Consider the following 20,283-nt stretch of genomic DNA (forward strand, 5'->3'; position numbering starts at 1 on the left):
CTCAAGAGCAAAACTGGTTTTTCTTGCTTGATTTCTTGGTTACTTCATGGTCTAATATATTTTATCAGAGTCTTAAATACCTAACAAGTGTCGACTGGGGGAAGTGGGTCACTTAATTTATCTTGAAAGAGAACAGTGTATGTTGCAAAGACTATCAAGAAGGAATATCATCATAGTCCAGGGTTTCCAATAAAACATATGAAGAAATGGGATTTCACCCTCATTTTTAAAGCACCTTAATAAACGAGGTTTTGGCTGAGCAGCGGGGAAAAGAATTTCAGAGTTGGGCATCCTCAAGGAAGCCCCTGGGTATGACTCCATGAAACAGGAACCTATTGGAAGTTTCATGGTTTGAACATTTCCTGGGATTCCCTAAATTCTGAAGAGAGCAGTCTGGAGCCTTCTAGCCAAGGAAGGACTCTGTTCTCTGCAGGATGCAGCCAGAGTACTGTCTGACTGCCTGTCCTCTTCCCTGGTCTGGGTCAGTCAGGGTGAACTGGAGTGATTTGTGGAACCACTCATGGAAAAGGGAGATACACTCAACCATGAATGTCAGAAGCTGAAATTAAATTTCAGAATTTATTATTGAAGCCAGCCGCCTTTTGCCCTATTAAACATGCAGGTGAAATAGTGCAAAGGCTATGGAACCATTTAAAGTTCCCATAAATGTGGTCTCTGAGGAAGAGGCAAAAGCAGCAGAGACTCTCCCCACGTCTGTACCATGGACACCTCAGGCTGTGAGGTTACAGTGCTCCAGGCTCCATGCTGAGTGCCACGGGAGGGGAGGAGCAACGATCAGCAGATTTGCTCAAGAGAATTCTATCTCACTAATTTGGAACTGAGAATAATTCAGCCAAGGTATAAGCAGAAATTTATCTATACTCAGCGAGTTCATTCTTCAGGAAAAGTACAAATTATTAGTACAAATATTACAAAGGAAATGCTTAACAGACAAAAGAAGCCAAGGGCTTTTCAAAGATCCTTAACCCTCTAGATGTATTTATTAAAGCCACATATAACTAGTAAAACTAATAATTTTTTCATTAGAGTAGATCCTTTGAGACATTTTAATTAGTTACCCCTCTATTAAAATCAACTGTTACACATATGCTCATTTTAGACTGTCAGCTCACAGAAGGCCAGGACTGGGTCTTACTTTCAGTGCCTGCAAAGTGCCTTGAACATAGTAGGTGCTCAGGAAAATCCTGATTCAGTTGAGGAAATAGTAGTGATATTAATTAATGATACTAATTACAGGATCTGCCTCACCTCATATGGAATATTTATTTGGTAGGAGTACAATGTCTAGAGCTGACCTTTATATGATCAGAGGAAGAAAGGACTTGAACAAATAATTGTTAACAAGATTATAGGAGCATGCTTATAACAGCCACATGCCAATGCACATTGTTAAAGAAGAATACATGAAAAAATAATGTTAACTGCCATACAAGTAGAGACTGGTACAGCTTAATCTATTGCTCTGATACTACTGTAAATCATTTTCATTTACTGATTAAAGGAAGACCTTTAACTATTTAGCCCATTCATTTCTTCAGCTAGAGTGTGAATGCAGTATGGTTCAAACAGATCTTTTCTTACCTAATGCATTTTATTACACTTATAAAACGTAAACAATTTCATTTCTCATAGGCCTTATATTAGTCAACACCTATCAAAGATGCAATTAACTTTGAAAATGGTAGTGCAGGAAGAAGTCTAACTCATGGACTGATGATTTCTTTCCCCAAAGGGAGATGTGGGCATTAGTGTTAATTGTCCCTAGGCATTCTGAGAATTGTGCTTCCTCCTGGGAACCCTGTCTGGCCTCCTAAGATGATTGAGGCCATTTACAATCAAACTTACTTCAGCATTCTTGTCATAAAGACCTGGAATGCTGCTTAAGAGAATCAACAGGCCAGACCACCAACCAAAAATGGAAGGCATAATATTTTTTTTTTTTTTTTACTTTTGATGAGCTCTGAACAGCAAGTATAACCGGGGAAGGCTCTGCATTGGCCTGAACTGCTGGTGGAGGACATCTTTTTCATCCAGTGGCACTTCTGTTTACCAAGGCCCTGGCTCTGTGGCTCAGTGTATACATCAAGTGAACATTCCTTACAATCCCTGAATGCTGATGAAGGAGTTTATTTGCATAATACATTCCTATGCAGCTTTAGAATCAGGATCCCTGTTTTCTTTTCTCTTAGACTTTTTAGATTTAATTGGAACTGCAACAGTCAGTGTTAAGGAGGGCACCGCTTGCTTCTGCTGCATCCGTTTTTGATCCTTTCCTCAGTATGGTAGCATCAAATTGCCTTCTTCCTGGCAGGTGTTGAGATGTATGTGTCAGGGGAGGGGGAGCCCAAGCTCTCGTTGAGTTTACAATCAACAAATTCTTATCCCGAGGACTAGAGTGCAGTTGAAGTGCCTATCTCCTGAGCTGCTCTTTCAAGGACTTAACTATGAAAGCAGCTTCTCCTTCGAAGCCCTTATTATCTCCCCTCCCCTGCCACAGCTGCTCAGCCACCTCTGTGAGCAGCCAGTATGCTTGCTAGTGGCTGCCTTTGCTTATTCTTGCCTCTGGATCGGCTGAGGTGTGTCTGCCGATTAGTCTCATGGTAATTATGGATGGCGTGTTTGCAGCATATTTATTCCCTTCCTCAGCTCACTTGGCTTCACACTGACTTTGTTTAGTCAACAATCTGACAGATTACCTGGGGTAATTTTTTCTTCCCATTGTACCTGTGCTTATCTCTCTGTCACAAACCACCTTAAGGACTCTGAGCCAGAGTTTTTGTATTTCTCTGGACTGAGATCAGCTTTCTCCTGACATGTCCAAAAGTCCAGATAAGGGACGGCTTCAGAGCTGTTCTGAATTCTGAATTCTGCAGGTATCAGAGGTAGGGCTGAGGGTTATCACCTAAACCCCTTCCTAGCCTGCTGTTCACCAGTCTCTTCACCTTCAGAGTTCACTCTCACCCGGGCGGGGTTAAGCCTGAACACTTCCCTAACTGGTAAAGTCTCTTCTAGATTCTGATAAACTCCCTTTAACAATCTTTTGAGACTGGATTTTATGCCAAGTTTGGGATCTTAAAGGGCAAACAAAGGAAACAAACATAGGATTAAACTCATAGTTGACAGAGAAATCAGTTTTCCTGTCGTTAGGGTGCATTTGGACAAAGTGGATTTTATTTTTGGTTACATCTACTATAAGTCCAAGCATTTTCCTTCACTGCTCTTGTTGCTATTGTTTTGTTCTGTTACCTGCACCCCTAGCCACTCCCGCACTTTTTTTATGTCCAAGATAGACTAGAGTATATTTTAATAAAAATTTTCATAAAAGTACCTTAATAAAAATATACTCTATCTTGGACAAAAAAATTCTTTGTCATGAGATAGTCGATTTAACTGATGCTGGAGAAATTGTGAGTTCCTAAGCTGCAAGTACAGACACTGGGGGCATCTACAGAGTCTGTGAATGTGGCCACTTTGTGGCTTGTTCCTGGTACCGGAATGCATGTCCAGAGCAGGGCTGTAACTGATACCTCAGAAAGGCCTCCTCACCAGTCTGGTTCTGGGCTGGCATCCGGGAACGTGACTGGTAATTCGTTCCCTCACTAATATAAACCTTTCCTAAGTGATACAAGTCTCTCACTGTATCTCAACTGTTTGCTCAAGCAATGTGGTTTATGCTCAGCACCTGCTGTCCTTCTGGGAGTCTGGGATTCTGGTACGTGCCAGGCAGAGGGTGCCAGCTTGACTGGCCTCCAGGAGAAACCATGGGCACTGAGTCTCTTATGAGCTTCCCAGGGCAGCCATACCATCAGGGCAGCAATATTATCACACATATGCTGCTGCATTCTTATTGCTGCATGAAGAATGCTCTCTGGGTGACCCCTCATGGGAGACAGAGAAAGCAGAAGGAAGCCTGCATGTGGATTCCTCCAATTCTACCTGTGTTATTCTTCCTTATGATTCTACTGGGTATCCTTACTATTAATACATCAGTGTCATAAATCTGAGCTGTGACCACAACTATATTCTGTGTGCCAGGAGTCCTATAAGCAAATACCTGAATGTGGGGTGGCCTTGGGGACCCCTAAAACAGTTCCTTCATGAGGCACTGTGAGGTTCCAGAAATATCATTTGATGGAATTATCCTCAAAAATGCGGATCTGATCCCTACTTTCTTGGTTTTTCACGCAAATAACCAAACCATACCGAACCAACCAAACCATAATTTTGGTTTAGAGTTTCCTGAAGAACTAATGTTTACTTAGTTTATAACTATTCATTTACTTCCCTAAAGGAGATTGCTTTACTCTATTAAATTTGTTCTTTTATGACATAATCTCTAAAATTACAGTCACAATCCATGTCAAATCTAACATCAAAAGTAGCTGACAAGCTCTACTGCTACCAGTGTGTATGATTTTTATATTACATTTTAGAAGAAATTATTTAGAAGAAATTCTGCAATACTGCTAGAGTTAACAATATTAGTTAATATTCAAAAGTGTGTCCAGATATTTAACAAACTCTCTGTGTTGGTTAATTTTAGAATTTAACTTTAACTATATATTTTCAGATGATGTTAAGAATTAATGGGATAATGTTGACATGGTCTTGAATTTTCATGCTGTTCAGAAACATATTTTTATTTTTATGCCTTGAGGCAGCTTCGTGCTGACGCATCACAGTCTGAGTTATGCCACATGTTGGTCGACAGACTGTTTTAACTGCTCTCTGTAGAGCAGCAGTTGGTGTGGTGGGTGCTCAGAATAAGGACCAAATAGTGATTCTACAAAAAGAATAGAAAGTTCAGGACAGCCATGTTATTCAGATTAACTTTTTAAAGATTAATCTGTTAGAACAATAAGAACAACATTAATTCTATGAGAATTCCTGGGTATAGATAATAGGTCTTGGCATGGAAGGAAACACACCTTGAAAGCAAGGTCTTTTGTAGAAGTGATAGAATTTCACTGGTTGGTTTCACATTACAGAATCCCTTCATGCCCTAGGGTGCAAAAAATGATTTTATTTCAAGAGTTCAGATTCTTTACAAAGGGAAGAATGCCAATGCCATTGAACAGGCTCAAGTCTGTGCTTACTGCTAATATTAATAATTAAAAATATTTTATTAGATCCAAGTATTAAGGATGGGAAGCTGGGATGAAATATTTCCCTGGGCATATGGTCAGCCCTAGAAACTTCTAAATGCTGCCCTACTCTTAATGTGAGGACTTGCCAGCCCTTCTTGTAGGCTTTCAGTATGTTCAAGACCCTGGAAACATAAAGAATTTAAGGGCCTTTGAATTCAGATATTTGAACTGAATTCAGGATTATATCTGTCCTACTAAATAAGCATTCAGTCAATTATTAGGTAACTTAGGCAGAAAGCACAGTTTAAGAGGAAAAAGTACTAGTTAGATTTTCAAAAATGGAAGAGTGAAAATGGGAGTCAATTTAATCTAGATCAACATCCTCAGTTACTTATTCAGATCAGTGGTTAGATCTTATTTCCCTAATCCAGACACTTACTATCTGTGCTACTCTTGACTGATGTCTGTCTGTCTCTCTGTTACTCCCTGAGATTAAAGACAAGCCAAGGTTTCTCTGTTTCTCATGTAAACATCACATAACAGTTTCCGATATACTAGGGTAATGATGTTGGCTGTACCTTAAATGGGCTTTTGGGAAATAACACTGTTAAAGACTTCCGAAGGCAAATCTATGAATTAAATTGCACTGCAAAGCCTTCCTCACAAGCATCTAGATACACATAAGAGTGAACTTTTGGAATATCCCTGAACTCCAAGGCAATGCAACCACTACCTGAACTGAAGTTTATGTTTTAATCTTCATAGCCTGAAGATTTGGTCTTGCTGGTCCCTTGGCTCAGGTTACATATACCACAGGACAGTCTGATGCATGAGTCATTTTAGGAAATAATTGATAAATTACTGTGGACTCAAATGAACAGAGGACTATCAGTCAAATAACAGAAGTTCCAATATATAAATTTAGCCAGATCTCCCAGCACACTCAGAGATGCCTTGAAAGGTCCTACATTTGCTATTTTCAACATTACCTAAATAAGGGAGCAAAAGAAAGAGCTCACAAACATATAATATATACCTTGTCCTTAAATATACATGTGTATAGATCTATGTCCACTGATCACTAAATATATATTTAGGTAGAATTAGAGAACTTATGTAGCTTTATAAATAAGCATAGACATTTATGGGCACAGAAGAGACAGAAAAGACATGAATCAAAATGTGAAACGTACCATACTCTGGGACCTGTCCCGTCCCACGCTTCAGCAGTAGCCTCACTCTCCTTCCGCCTGATTTGATGAGCTCTATTGCTCTGGCGTGGGTCATGTCTCTTGTGCTCTCCCCATTGATTTCAATGATCTGATCTCCTACCTGTTAATTAAAGAAACATCACGTTAGCCAAAGATGGTTTTATTCAAGTTGCATTTCCAACAGAGAAGCACCCATAAATGACCAGTTTCCAGAGAGCAACAGAAAGGCTTGGTTGCAGCCTGCTGCTCCTTAGTAGAGGCTAATCCCTGGCTGCATCCTGAATCTGACCACCAAGCTTTATTTATCTTTGTAGAAATTCAAATATTAGACCATGAAGGTTGTGATGCTATGTCACTTATATTTAGCCAGTATGACAGAGGATTTTCTTAAAAAATTAAGGGATGTGTTTGATGCTGCAATTCAAAATAAGCTGGCATCTTCACTTTGAATCAAGAAGTAAATATTTTAAGGACTTTTCATTGAACAGAGCTGCTAAGCTGCTAAGTCACTTCAGTCGTGTCCGACTCTATGAGACCCCATAGACGGCAGCCCACCAGGTTCTGCCGTCCCCTGGGATTCTCCAGGCAAGAATACTGGAGTGGGTTGCCATTTCCTTCTCCAATGCATGAAAGTGAAATCGCTCAGTCGTATCCGACTCTTAGTGACCCCATGGACTGCAGCCTACCAGGCTCCTCCGTCCATGGGATTTTCCAGGTAAGAGTACTGGAGTGGGGTGCCACTGCAGGATCTAATTCAGTGTGTTGGATGGAATGATTGGTTTTTGGGCTTCTCTGAGAATTTTTGTTATGCATCATTTACTTACATTTCCCTGGGTGATGTTGTGATATTGCCTTCTTTGTAAATAGTGGTTGGTTGATACTCAAGTTTGATGATGAATTTTCTATCACAGTCCTTTGAATTAAAAATGACTCCATTCTCCATACATGACTAATGCCCTTGCTCAATCTTTGCCATTCTCACATCTGACTGTCAGAAACTCTTTGGTTAAATACCAATTCCTCTTGAATTGTTGACAATACCTAGGCATGTCAACCCACTTCAGTAATCTTGCCTGGAGAATCCCACAGACAGGGGAGCCTGGTGGGCTGCAGTCCATGGGGTTGCAAAGAGTTGGACACGGCTGAGACAACTGAGCATGCGTGGGTTCCATAAGCAGCTCCCGTTATCCTTTGTGAATAGATATTTGGGATAAAAGAGGTTCAACCATGAGCACACCATGTAACTCCCACAGTACTATTACTGTCAGGAACCTTTGAATTAAAATATGTTTCATTTCAGTGCAAGTCACTTAAGACAAATTAGCCAGGAAAAGCACAATGAGTTGCTTTGCAGAAATGCTATTTTAGGTGGGTTCCTGAACTTGATAATGCAGACAGAATTGCAAATAAGCCCCCTTTAAGGGAGCACTATCAAAGTGAGTGCTATAGGCTGGACCAGAACAGGAACAAAAAGTTGCTGTCACAACAGCCAAAGGGTAGAGCAAAGTGGGAGGAGGGGAGAATAAACACATGTTTATTATAGCAAGGAAGTGATGTATGTGCTTGTGTGTGTGCTACGTCACTCCAGTCATGTCTGACTCTGTGTGACCCTATTGACTGTAGGCTCCTTTGTCCATGGGATTCTCCAGGCAAGAATCCTGGAGTGGGTTGTCACGCCCTCCTCCAGGGAATCTTCCTGACTTAGGGATCAAATCCACGTCTCTGCATCAGCAGGCAGGCAAGTAGGTTCTTTACCACTAGCGCCATCTGGGAAGCCCATAGAAATGATGCCTCTACCTAAATCGGATTCCCTAAGGGGCCAGGACTTCAGTGTAATGAAAGTAAAGGCTCCCCACTTCGTGTACTCGGTGGCCTTTGGAAGCACTGTTTCAAGGCAGTGGAAGAGGCTGGCCTCGATGGCACAAACTCCACATAGAAGAATCACTAAAGACAGGACAAAATTAATTTGTCTTAGGGCCAAGGTTTGCACCAGTTTTCTTCAGGTCTCCTTTACGGTCTCCTTTCCCAGGAGGCAGCAGGCACAGCCTGAAGTCCAGCAGCTAGCCTGAGGTCAGGTATCCAAGCCAGTGGCAGAAGTGGGACCAACTAACCCTCTCTCAGCAATCCTCGCCTGTGACTGAAACCCCAAGACCCAGCATCACATCGTAGAAGTAAACCACAGGTTTCAGTGAAGCTGTTATAATAGAGTCTTCATTCCTGGCTACTCTCTTCAGGTTCACATACCTGACTGATTGCTAAACATCTACTCCACTGGGATGTCCAGCAGGCCACTGCAGCTCAACACCAGTCGATCTGGCTCACCACCTTTCTCCCCAGATAGTCTGTCCTCTCAAGTCCTCATCCTGGACAACAGCGCCACCATTCACCCAAGATAGAAACCTGGGGCTCCTGCTGAGCTCCTAGTTCAGTTCCTGCCTCCATCTGGATTACTCCCACCAATATCTTCACATGGTCACCAGCAGCATTCTTCTGAGGGAAATCTCCCCAGATGCATCATACTCACCGAGGCAGCTAGGGCCTTCCATATGCCACTATTTCCTTGCCTTATCTTCCCAACAGGCCTGGTGCCTTCCTAATCTTCCCTCAAGGCCAACCCAAGCTCTTCTCCCCAGGGATGACTTCCTAGACCCTGTCTTCTCCTCAAGCAGAAGTATGCAATCCCTCTGCTCAGTTATCACTGCACCCCACTCTGTTATCTATCACACCTCATTAGGGAATTATGCCTCTTTGTCTTCCCTCTTAGACTTTGAACTTCTTCACTCATCAAACAATTTCTGAGCACTTATTATGTCTCGGACAGTCTACTGGGAGATCGGATAAACAGTGACAAAAAGTATAGTTTTCATTTACAACACATTCTCAGTCTAGTTGGGGAGAAAGTGGGTAAATAAGACAGTTACTATTCAATATATTTTTGCTGTGACAGAGGTGTACACAAAGTGCTAATGAAAGAGAAGGGAGGGCCATCTAAATTGGAATAAACGTGGCTGGTGGTCAGAGCTTCCTACAGGTACTGACATCTCAACTGGATTCTGAAGTATCAGCAGGAGTTCCCTTGGTAAAGGAAGAGGAAAAACATTCTAGGTAGAGAGGACAGCATATGCAAAGAGCCTGAGATCTGAGAGCATGGTATATTTGGGGGAACTGCCGGTAGTTAATTCTGCTACTCAGGGGTTTGGGCTTTATTTTAAAGGCAACAGTAAAGCACTGAAAATATTCAACAGGGGGCAAGCTGACCTGGAAAACAGAGTGGTGTTTGGAAATTTCCCTGAGACATCAGTATGAAGAGTGGACTGGAGCGAAAGCAGGAGATTGAGGAATGGAGCTGAAGTTGTGAGGTGGTCATGGTGTTTATTCAGATGAGAAATTGGAAGACATGGGGAAGAAAAATCATAGGATAAATGAGGGCAGGGACTAAGTCCCATTTGACTATTTATCTTGTATGGGGTTCACTGTACATACTTGTAAATGAATGAATGAAGCATTTCCACACAGCTCATCTTGAGACCCATGGAGGGAGGGGGTTATATGTAATCTTGATCCAAAACTCAAACCTTGACAGACACCACTGCCTGAGGATACTTCTCTCCCAAGACTGACATTTCAACAAGAATTGTATAGAAGGATTCTTATGGTGTGAAAGAAATATTAATAGCCATACCTAGAAAGTTTGATGCTTTCATTCTCTTGACTATTTGTTATTTTCCCTTTCCCTTACTAAGAGCCATGAGAATTAAGGGAGGAAAAAATAGCGAGGGAGAGGTGGTGAGTTGGAAGATTGTGTAGGAGTTGGAGGAAAAGAGGGTTCAAGGGCTTCACAGGGCTGGGTGCAGTGTCGCCAGTGTGGGGTTTTCAGGACTGGGCTCTGGGAAGATTTTTATTGAGTTTTTGGAAGTCTGAGCTGACCTCTTGGGGCTTGGCAGCATTCCATGTGGGATCCCCTTAGAAGCAGAAAATAACTCTGATGCTGGTTGAACTGAAGGTCCTTAGCCCCTTGTCTAGGATTTTCAGTTTCTCCCAAGCCCCTGTCCATGCCAGGGAGCCAGGGAGACAGTCTTCCTGCCTCACTGGGAGCAATGGAAGTTTGAAACAGTCCAAGATCTTGGCAAACTCAGGAAAAAAACTTGGTGGTGGTGGTAGTGAGATAGATGCTGGTTGGGCAATAAATTGGAAATGCTGCCGCTGTTGAAGATGTGAATCTTACAGGTATTCTGGGCATATTGCACAAGTGGTTAAACTCATTTGGACCTAGTGTCAGAGGTAACAAGGCCCAGCCAGGAGATGCCCATCTATCCTTGTGAAATGACACAAATGCTAAAAAGGTTTACTCTTCACTCTCAGTCCAATATCAGTCTTATACATACTTATTTGACATGGAACTCCATAAAGAAATTTGAGAAATGATTCTTTTCACTTTCATCCTGTGAGCATCCAGATGAATAAGAAAATGAATTTGTCAGGGAAAGAAGAGGTTCTCATTACCTTCTGACTTTCATTCAGCTGCCGGGTGTGGCCAGTTGAAGGGTCCTTTTCCTATATGGCATGTGAATTATTTGGGGGAATTAATTTGATAATGGAATATTACTCAGCTATTAAAAAGAATATATTTGAATCAGTTCTAATGAGCCTATTATAGAGAGTGAAGTAAATCAGAAAGAAAAACACCAAAACAGTATATTAATGCATATTTATGGAATTTAGAGATGGTAACGATGACCCTATATGCAAGACAGCAAAAGAGACACAGATGTAAAGAACAGACTTTTGGACTCTGTGGGAGAAGGAGAGGGTGGGATGATTTTGAGAGAATAGCATTGAAACATGTATATTACCATATGTGAAATAGATCATCAGTCCAGGTTTGATGCATGAGACAGGGTGCTCAGGGCTGGTGCCCTGGCATGACCCTGAGGGATGGGATGGGGAAGGTGTTGGGAGAGGGGGGATCAGGATGGGGGACACATGTATACCCATGGCTGATTCATGTCAATGTAAGGCAAAAACCACTACAATATTGTAAAGTAATTAGCCTCTAATTAAAATAAATTAATTAATTACAAAAATAGTTTCCAATGCAAGAGAAAAAAGAAAAAGAAACAATGGAAAATGTGCAGGTTGTTCAGAGATGAAGAAAAAGACCAGTTGTGACTCTAATGTAGTCTTCTCTTTCTACACTCTTCACCACAGAGCTATCTTCAACTGAGTCGTGGTACTAAATGAAACTGAAGATCTCCTCCACTTGTTCTTAGAGAACTTTTAAAGTATTGAGTTTGAGTTAGAGTTGAGAGAGGGATGGGGGAGGAGAGAGAGAATGGAGGCAGTGGGGACAACGAAGAAACAGACAGATGGACAGACAGCCATAGACATAATTCAGGAATGTGCATATTGTTTTATGGGGATCAAGGAGATGTTAAATGTAGGAAACTAACAAAGGATATAACATGAATTCTAGGCATTCTTTTTTTTTTTTTCCTGTAAAAGAAATACTTGTATCTGTGGTCCCCTTGGGAAACTGACAACCTCACAGTGGTGTCTTAGGGGCAAGGCAGAGCGAGAGAAGGCTGCCATCTTGGCTCAGACTAACAAGCTCTGCATTTCTACGCACACATTTCTGTTCACATCTTGGCAGGTTTTTTTTTTTTCCCTAACAAAACAAAACTGAAACTCCAGTACTTTGGCCACCTCATGCGAAGAGTTGACTCATTGGAAAAGACTCTGATGCTGGGAGGGATTGGGGGCAGGAGGAGAAGGGGACGACAGAGGATGAGATGGCTGGATGGCATCACTGACTCGATGGACGTGAGTCTGAGTGAACTCAGGGAGTTGGTGATGGACAGGGAGGCTTGGCGTGCTGTGATTCATGGGGTCGCAAAGAGTCGGACACGACTGAGTGACTGAATTGAACTGAACTGAACAAAACTACTACTAAGTCCTTGAACTTGCTTGAGGCTCTGCAGGTAAAACTTCTCTTATTGGAAAGCCAAGGCAGGTAAAGGTAAAAGTTTCAGTATATATGTATATATTGGCCATACCATATAGGATCTTACTTCCCTGACCAGGGATCAAGTCTGGGCCCCAACCCATGAAAGCACAGAGTCCTAACCACTGAACCACCAGGAAATTTCCCAAAGTTTCAGTATTTCTTAAGCAATTAATAGTCCAGGTTGTAAGGAAAAAAAAAAAAAAAGCTCTATACTGTACACATTTTTGTAGACAGTATTTGGTTCAACTCAATGAAATCTTTACAAGGACTATATTAATTCTGGAATTACTGCAGCTCCTAATCATGGTAGTTTCCACTCAAGGCTTCCTCAGGTTTCTCCACAAACATTCCTAGCTGGTTGCAATCAGTTCACTGCCTTTACACCACAAGAATCTATTTCATATGATTATGTGTGACTGAAGTGATCCTAGATTATAACTAGGTGTGAGGAATTGAGCTTCTTTAGAATTTTTGCCAAAAAATAGTTGATGCCTCTATTTGCTGTTTCATGAAAGACTTAGCTGTGGACCATTTGTGTGGCTAATGGTCCGAGGTCACAGGATAGTTTTGTCATAATTTTTCCCTTAGAGGCTGGTTTCTCCCACTGACTCTAGATCCCTCAAGAGCAGGGAAAGCGCCTCCTGCCTCCGAGTCATCTATACCTGCCACAATTCCCAACGAGTAGGCCCTCAGTTAATCATGTTTGAGTAAATGAATTTTAGGTTTGCTTTTCAGTTATAGTAACCGTCTTCGTTTTCATGACACAGAAAACTCAGCTTTTGAGCACCTCTGCACACCATAAAGCCGTCTTGAAATACTGCCTTAGGCACTTGCAGCCAAATCACAACAATTTCAACAGTATTACAAGAGACCGAATGAGGTTTCAGTAAAGGTGACCTATAAAAATTGCTAGAGACAGGTGTGTTATTGTTATGGGAAACAAATGCTAAAGGATCGAGAGAAAGATGAAAGGAGGCTGAGTCTAAATAAAATCATAAAAACAAAACTAGAATTCGGGTCTTCACTTCTGCCAGAGGCATTGTCACTTGATGCTATGACATCAGGACACCTGGTCTGTAAGGGCCCTGCTGGAGCAAAGGACAGGCTGATTTTCACCTCAATAGTGACCTGTACTATATTATGTTTTTTTTCACAATTAACCTTTGTTAGAGATTATTTAATGACTATTACAGTATAAATCTTTTCCAAGGGGTTACACAGAGTGCTTTGGTTCACTTTCCCATGTCTTCCATGAGACTGTTGATTGAATTAGACAGGATCCAAGTGTCTATTACAGGACCTGGCTCTGGTTATAAACTGTGGTGCACGATCGCCTCAGCAAGGCACAGGAGCCCATTAAGTCAGCATGCTTTTCCTGAAAAAACTTCTATCCTCCTGGAAATTGAAGTACAGATTGAAATTGAAATTTTGACAACACCAAAATTCTGTGGATTTTATTTGCCTCAATTATTTTATATGTTGGAATCTGTCTAAGACTCTATGTTTTGACTGTAATCATTTAAAAAGAAAATATTTCTTACGAAACTTCATCCAAAGAGAAGTGTGAAAAAGCCCTGGTGGATCTGCAGAAAAGTTCTTTATCAGGGTTATACCTGAGCACATACCTGCTTGGAAGGGTCATGAAGGTGAGAAGAACCAGAGGGGAACAAGAAGTTATGAGTCACTGCAGAGACTTGATATGAGTGGGGTACCTTACTCCACATTTTCTTAATGTGTGTATCTTCTCTTTAGAAAAGATTCAGTAACAGCTCAAAAAAAGTTTAGTCTTTGACTTGGCCACTCACTCAGAGGGCCGCTTTGGTGGAGATTCAGGGGGAGCTCCTTATTCAACAGTTTTCATTTCTCATTGTTACTTTTACAATTCTCTAAATTAAAACACGTAAATGTATGTGAAATTTAAAGATGATGCAGTAGCCCAATTGTGGAAGTCAATTCTAAATTATAATTTGGTATCTTTATCACCAAAACTTCCCTTTTCCTCTGTCAAATATTACTAACACTAATCTCATATAGGGGATATTATTAGATTGCTTCCCTTCCCCCCTCAAACTCACTCTTCTAGGGCTTTTCATTGGTGTTGATGTTTCCTTCCTCAGGTCACCCATTTCCTGCCTTATAAATACTTTCCAGGTAGAGTTGTTCTCTTTATGTACCTTTGCACATGTGGTTTCCTTTTCGAATCTGCCCTTCCCCATTCAAACAACTAAATCCTACTCAGTCCTTAGGAGAAACCTCAGGTATGCCTGCATACAGGAAGCCTTCTATGATCCCATAGTTTGGGTTGGGTACCTTTCCTAAGCATTTATTTAAAAGTTGGCCCTCCATTTTCCTAGGTGTTAGTGTCAAATAGATACATATTTTTAATTCCAAAAAGTTCCAAAAAGCAAAACTTGAAATTGGCATGCCTGGCAACTATTTACCTAACATTGACATTGTACTTAACAACTACTTATATTGCATTTTTATTGTATGAGGTATAATGAGTACTCTAGAGGTGATAAAATATGATCATTGATGTATATAAGTATTTTATATATTTTACATGCAAAATATATGCAAATGTATGTAAGTAGTTTATATGCAAATATACCATTTTGTATGACAGACTTGAGCATTCTTGGATTTTGGTGTCTGTGGGGGTCCTCGAACCAATCTCCATAGATACCAAGGGATGGTATTGACCTTTGCCTATCATAACAATGTATGCTCTCTAAGGGCAGGGACTCCATCACATGGGGAATACCCATATATATTGCTTCAATGGATGAAGGAACAATTGAAAGTAGCGGTTTTTCAGAAGCTGTGTTCTGACTCCACGTTCCTCATTGTTTCAATCAAGTTCAGCAAAATGTATAAAAAGTTTTAAATCTGATTTCGTGATACGTGTCAGCCAGACTTGACCATGATCAAATAATATAAAGTGTATATACGTGCCTTGTAAACTCTATTTAAATATAATCTTTATTATTAATTGTAGTAGCTATCATCATCAGCTTCGTAATGGTAGAAGAGAGAAAAAAAATGGAACACAGTGGTAAGTTCTTCCCAATGAATCTAGGAGAGAAGCCCCTGAGGGGTTGACAATGCATTTAATGGAGAATTGAGGGAAGTGGTTTTCTGAAAATGTCACTGAGAGGTTAAAGACTCCCAAAATCTTCTGTTGGTTTGGTAAGTACTGCCTTTTAGGAAATTCCTACAGGATGTTAATGCTATTTTTTATTCTATGATTTTGACAAATAGTTCTTACAAAAAGAACCTCCTTGAATATTGAGCAGATAATCCAAACCCTAAACCAGGACAGAGGGATAACTGCTTGTGTGGCCATAAACAGAAATGCAAAGAAGATTTTAAAGACAAGCTGGTTGATGCAAAATATTTTCTACAAAGCAAAATATAAGCACAACCATTCCATTTTCATATGCTGTTTTGACTACTCAGGCAAGAAGAGGAGACTGGGGAAATATCTTAAAATTATCTGCCTGAGCAAGAATAGAAAGCTATCATTGGCGGCTCAGTTAGTGGCTTATTCATTTTCTTGGAAATCACTTATGTTAGGTCATGAAGTCAGTTTCCCTGGTTGACTGAAAAATAAACAAAAGCAAATCAAAAAGAAAACTTTCTATTGTGGCCCTAATATAGGCTGTGATTTCCCTTCCCTGGATGCAATTGAGAGAAAATGAAGGATTATTATTCTGCATACTTATCTAATCAGATAGATTTATTTTTCAGATGCAAGCGTTGGTTGTTGTGTGGTGACTGCTATATAGGCAGAGGATAACCAATTCTTGTTTTCCTGAAGCTGACCTAATTGCAAATTGCCTTTGCATTCACTGTGTGTGTGTGTGTGTGTGTGTGCATATGTGCACATACCAATTCCAGACCTGATGTTTACAGTGTGAGTTACAATGAGAGGTGTACCCAGATGGGTGTATCAGTCAGCTGGGATTTTTGAAGAGAATTTAATGGTGGGACTATTTCAGAGGTGTGAGCAGGCTTAAGACAACCAAAGAGGGCAGATGCCAATAGCATCTATTCCTCTGCCAGAGGAATAGAAAGTTACAGGGGCATACGAGAGCTCAAACTGTGAAAGAGGGGCTACCTGACTGGAGCTGTTGTGGCAGAGGACGGAGCACCGCTGGGCCCAGGGCACCATGGCAGCAAGCAACAGGGGTAAGAATACATCAACGTTTCTGAGGCTGACAGAGTAACATGCCCTCAAGGACATCGACATCTAGGCCCTGGAATCTGTGAATATATTACTTTACATGGCAAAAGGGACTTGGCAGATGTGAATAAGTTAAGGATCTTGAGATGGGAGGGCTATCCTGCTTCTCTGAGTGGACCCAATGTAATCACAGGGGTCAAAGTCTGAGAGAGAACAGATTTGGGACTGAAGCAGAGGTCAGGGATAAGGGAAGATGATCTGCTGCTGGTGTTGAGGAGGCTACAAGCCAAGGAATACAGGTAGCTCCAGGAGCTGGAAAGGCAAGGGAATGGATTCTTTCCTAGATCCTACAGGAGGAAATAGACCTGCTCATAAGACAACTTGATTTTTAACCCACTGAAACTGCTTTGGAATTATGACCTCTAAAACTGTAAGATAATACATGTGTGCTGGCTTAAGCCAATAAGTTTGCAGTACTTTGTTACAGCTGGAATAGAAAGCTAACACACTGCCCTCTGATTTCCTACTAGTGCTTCTTATCAGCCTAATCCAACAGGAAATCAGAGGTCAGGAGAGTTTGGGTGATGCAGACATAGTGATCAGTTCCCAAGATTGCAGAATAGGGAGAGGAGGGAAGAGACTAGATTTGGGAGGAGGTAAAACAAAAGAAGCACCAACACTGGCGTGGGGTGCGTGTGGGATGGGGATAGATTTTAAAGCCATGGATGAATATGACATGACATATGAAGGCTCCTGTTATCTGAACACTTGTATCGCCCACCTGGTTCACATGCTGAGATCCTAGCCTCCAAGGTGACGACATATGGAGGTGATTAGGCCCTGAGAGGAGAGCCTTCATGAATGGGATTAGTGCTCTTATAAAAGAAACCCCTGAGAGGTCCCTTATCCCTTCACCTTGTGAGGACACAGGACCAGGAAGTAGGCTCTCACCAGACATTAAATCTGCTGGCACCTTGATCTTGGACTTCTGGCCTCCAGAATTATGGGGAATAAATTTCTGTTGTCTATAAGAAGCCACTCACTCAATGGTATTTTGTTATAGCAGCCTGAAGGGACGAAGACAAAGGCTTTATAAAATAATTCAAGGACAAGACATAAAAATCAGGTCGTGGTAACTTTGTCTACATTGGAGAAGCTATTTTTGGAAGGCTTTGTTTTAATATTTCATTTTTATCTAGATAGTCTCTTAAGATAATGTTACAGAAAGACAAGTGGCATCAGGGTTACTGAATTACACCTACTTTTTAAAATTGCTAAAGATTTCCGAGTTGCCTTTGCATCTAGTCAGTTTCCAGTCCCCATCCATCCTCCTCCCTCTAGGTGTCCAGCCTGTCACTTCTCCTGCCTTCATTCTCCATTCTCTGTTTCTCTCTTCTGTGTCCTCTTTTAGTCCTTGTGGCTGCCACCATCATGTTTTGAAGCTCACCTCTGCTGTGGTCTCTCTCCTTTTCACACGCCCACCCTCCTTCCCCAGACTTCCTGAACAGAATCCAGACCCTTAACATGGTGTGACGATCGTCCAGCATCTGGTGCCCCCAACCTTCCAGCTCATTCCTGCCACTCTCAGGTTTAACCTGGCTGGCTTCTTCTTCCTCCACTCTTCATTGGGTGCTCCCAGCTCTGCATATTTGCTCTTGCTATCGCCTCTGCCAGTTTTTATTGCCGTTCTCCCCAACTCCTCCTGTCTTATCTTGCAATTGTGCCCATTCTTCAAGGTTCTGCTCAACTCCTCCATGAAGCCACCTCTGGTCCCTCCAAGGGGAGATGTCACCGCCTTTCTCTAGGTGTCCACTGCATACTGACTATGCCTCTCTTACAGAGTATAATTATAAGTCTCCCTGACTATGCCTCTCTTATTCTCATCATATCTGTATTTATTCTCCCCACCATGTCTGCACCTAGTAGAGTATACAGTCCTGGAAAGAGGGATTGTACCTTTGTTCCATCTACACTGCCTTAAAAACAGCAAATAAAACTTGCAGCAAGGACAGAAGTTATTACTGTGTAAGATATAAGATGATTAATGGGAGGAGGAAAGTCCTTGAGGAGTTGAGGATGTGGGGGAGTTCGAGGGGGAGTGGCTCTGGGGTCAGAACCCTTTGAGGGCAGTTCTGTGCTTTCTCATCTTTTCTCTGTTGGCTGAGGTGACTAGCACAGGATAAGAGCTTCATTAGCATTTCTCAAGTGAAGGAATAAATGCTGCCTACTACATTTTGGCCAAGGCTAACCTTGAATTCCATGAGAACAAGGACTAAAGAGAAATTTGTAATCTCTGTTATAATATAAAAGTGAAAAAGTATATAAAAGCAAAAACAATACAGTCTTCTACTTGCCATGAGAAGTAAGCTTAGCGGTAGCAGGGTTTTGCCAGGAACCAGCTAAAGAAGACCCAGCCACAAGGTGGAAGCAACTCTTTTCTTTCTGATATAACCATGCCTGTGCTGGCAAAAGCTGGCTGAAAGCAGCAGACATATTATTTTTGTGTTTACTGAGTCCTGTGAGAAGCACTGGACAATAAATTCATATGAGACATAATTACACCCTCCCAAAGTACACCGTTTGAGTGCAGAGATCATGATTTACACTTCTACAATATCCTTTGTAGCATCTAGCAGTACTGACTGGTGCGTGAGAGAGAGAGAGGGAGAGAGAGAGAAAGAGAAATGATTGGCTAATTGATTTGGGGGTAAAGTAAGTCAAGGAAGCAGTTGCTAACAAGACACCCACTACACACACTAAACCATGTCCAGGGCCACTAAGGGCACAGCTTATCAGTCCCTTCATCTCTGGTTTCTACTATCTTTACTTTAAGGTGAGGACTCTGAGCTTGAGGGAGGAATAGGGCTTTCTGAAGGGCCACGTGGCTCATAAGCAGAAGTCACAAGACAAGACATAGATTCCCTCATTCCCAAGCCCACAGCTCCCTGTTCTTCTCAAGTTGCTTCAGCATCACTGAGGAGGGGAGAGTGACTCACTTGTGGGTTTTTATTTAGTTCACAGTCAAAGGTTCCTTCTATAGGAACAAGATACTATGTAAGATGTTTGTGATTTATTACTGACCTTTGGGCTATTGTTTAAAAGTATACACACAATCATGTGTCATAAATAGTTTGGAAGTCCAGGTTCACTCAAGCATGAGTAGGATGAGAAATAAGGTCTGATTGATGGTGTAATGAGAACAACCTATAATTGTAAATAGATCTAGTTAGTACTTTACATTCTAAACTTCCCTGATCACTTCAGGTACTTTCTCCATGAATAAAAGTTAGTTTTTAACATCAAAGTTTTAGATCAGCAGAATAATGGATGTCCTTGGACCTGAAATATGCAAAAGGAGTCTGTACACAAGGCAGAAAAACTCATGTCTCTGGGGTTGACTGTCTTTGTTTGGTCATATTGAAAACACCAACTTTCTTTAATAGCTTAATTTTAAGACAGCTCTCCTGAGGGTCTTTACTCATCCATCGCTGCCATATTCAATTATACTGGCATTGAATGTGTGGATTACAATAATTTTTCTATTGATGTGCTAACACTGAATAAATAGAAAAGATAGCAGTGTATTACTATTATTTTGATGCACAAAATAAACATTATCCAATTTTCTTTACTACTTAAAGTCACATATTAATTACTTAAAATTTACAACTAGGAATGAAGCCGAATGTCTAAAAATCTTGTTCCTGTTCAAGTTAATTCAGATTGTCCATCCATGCATGAGAACAGCTGAGCTATGAAATTGGGCAGCATGTT

The 20,283-nt window shown here is 41.2% G+C and overlaps 1 protein-coding gene across 1 annotated transcript in view; it reads right to left on the reverse strand.

Moving 5' to 3' along the window:
- MAGI2 (membrane associated guanylate kinase, WW and PDZ domain containing 2) overlaps nt 1–20,283 on the reverse strand; it is a 1,467,824-nt gene that overhangs the window by 78,158 nt on the left and 1,369,383 nt on the right. Inside the window, 1 exon segment of the mRNA XM_010848097.1 lies at nt 6,302–6,440. Coding sequence (XP_010846399.1) covers nt 6,302–6,440 — 139 coding nt within the window.

This window comes from Bison bison, unplaced genomic scaffold (genome assembly GCF_000754665.1).
Source record: "Bison bison bison isolate TAMUID 2011002044 unplaced genomic scaffold, Bison_UMD1.0 scf7180017864260, whole genome shotgun sequence".
NCBI classification, from domain to species: Eukaryota; Metazoa; Chordata; class Mammalia; order Artiodactyla; family Bovidae; genus Bison; species Bison bison.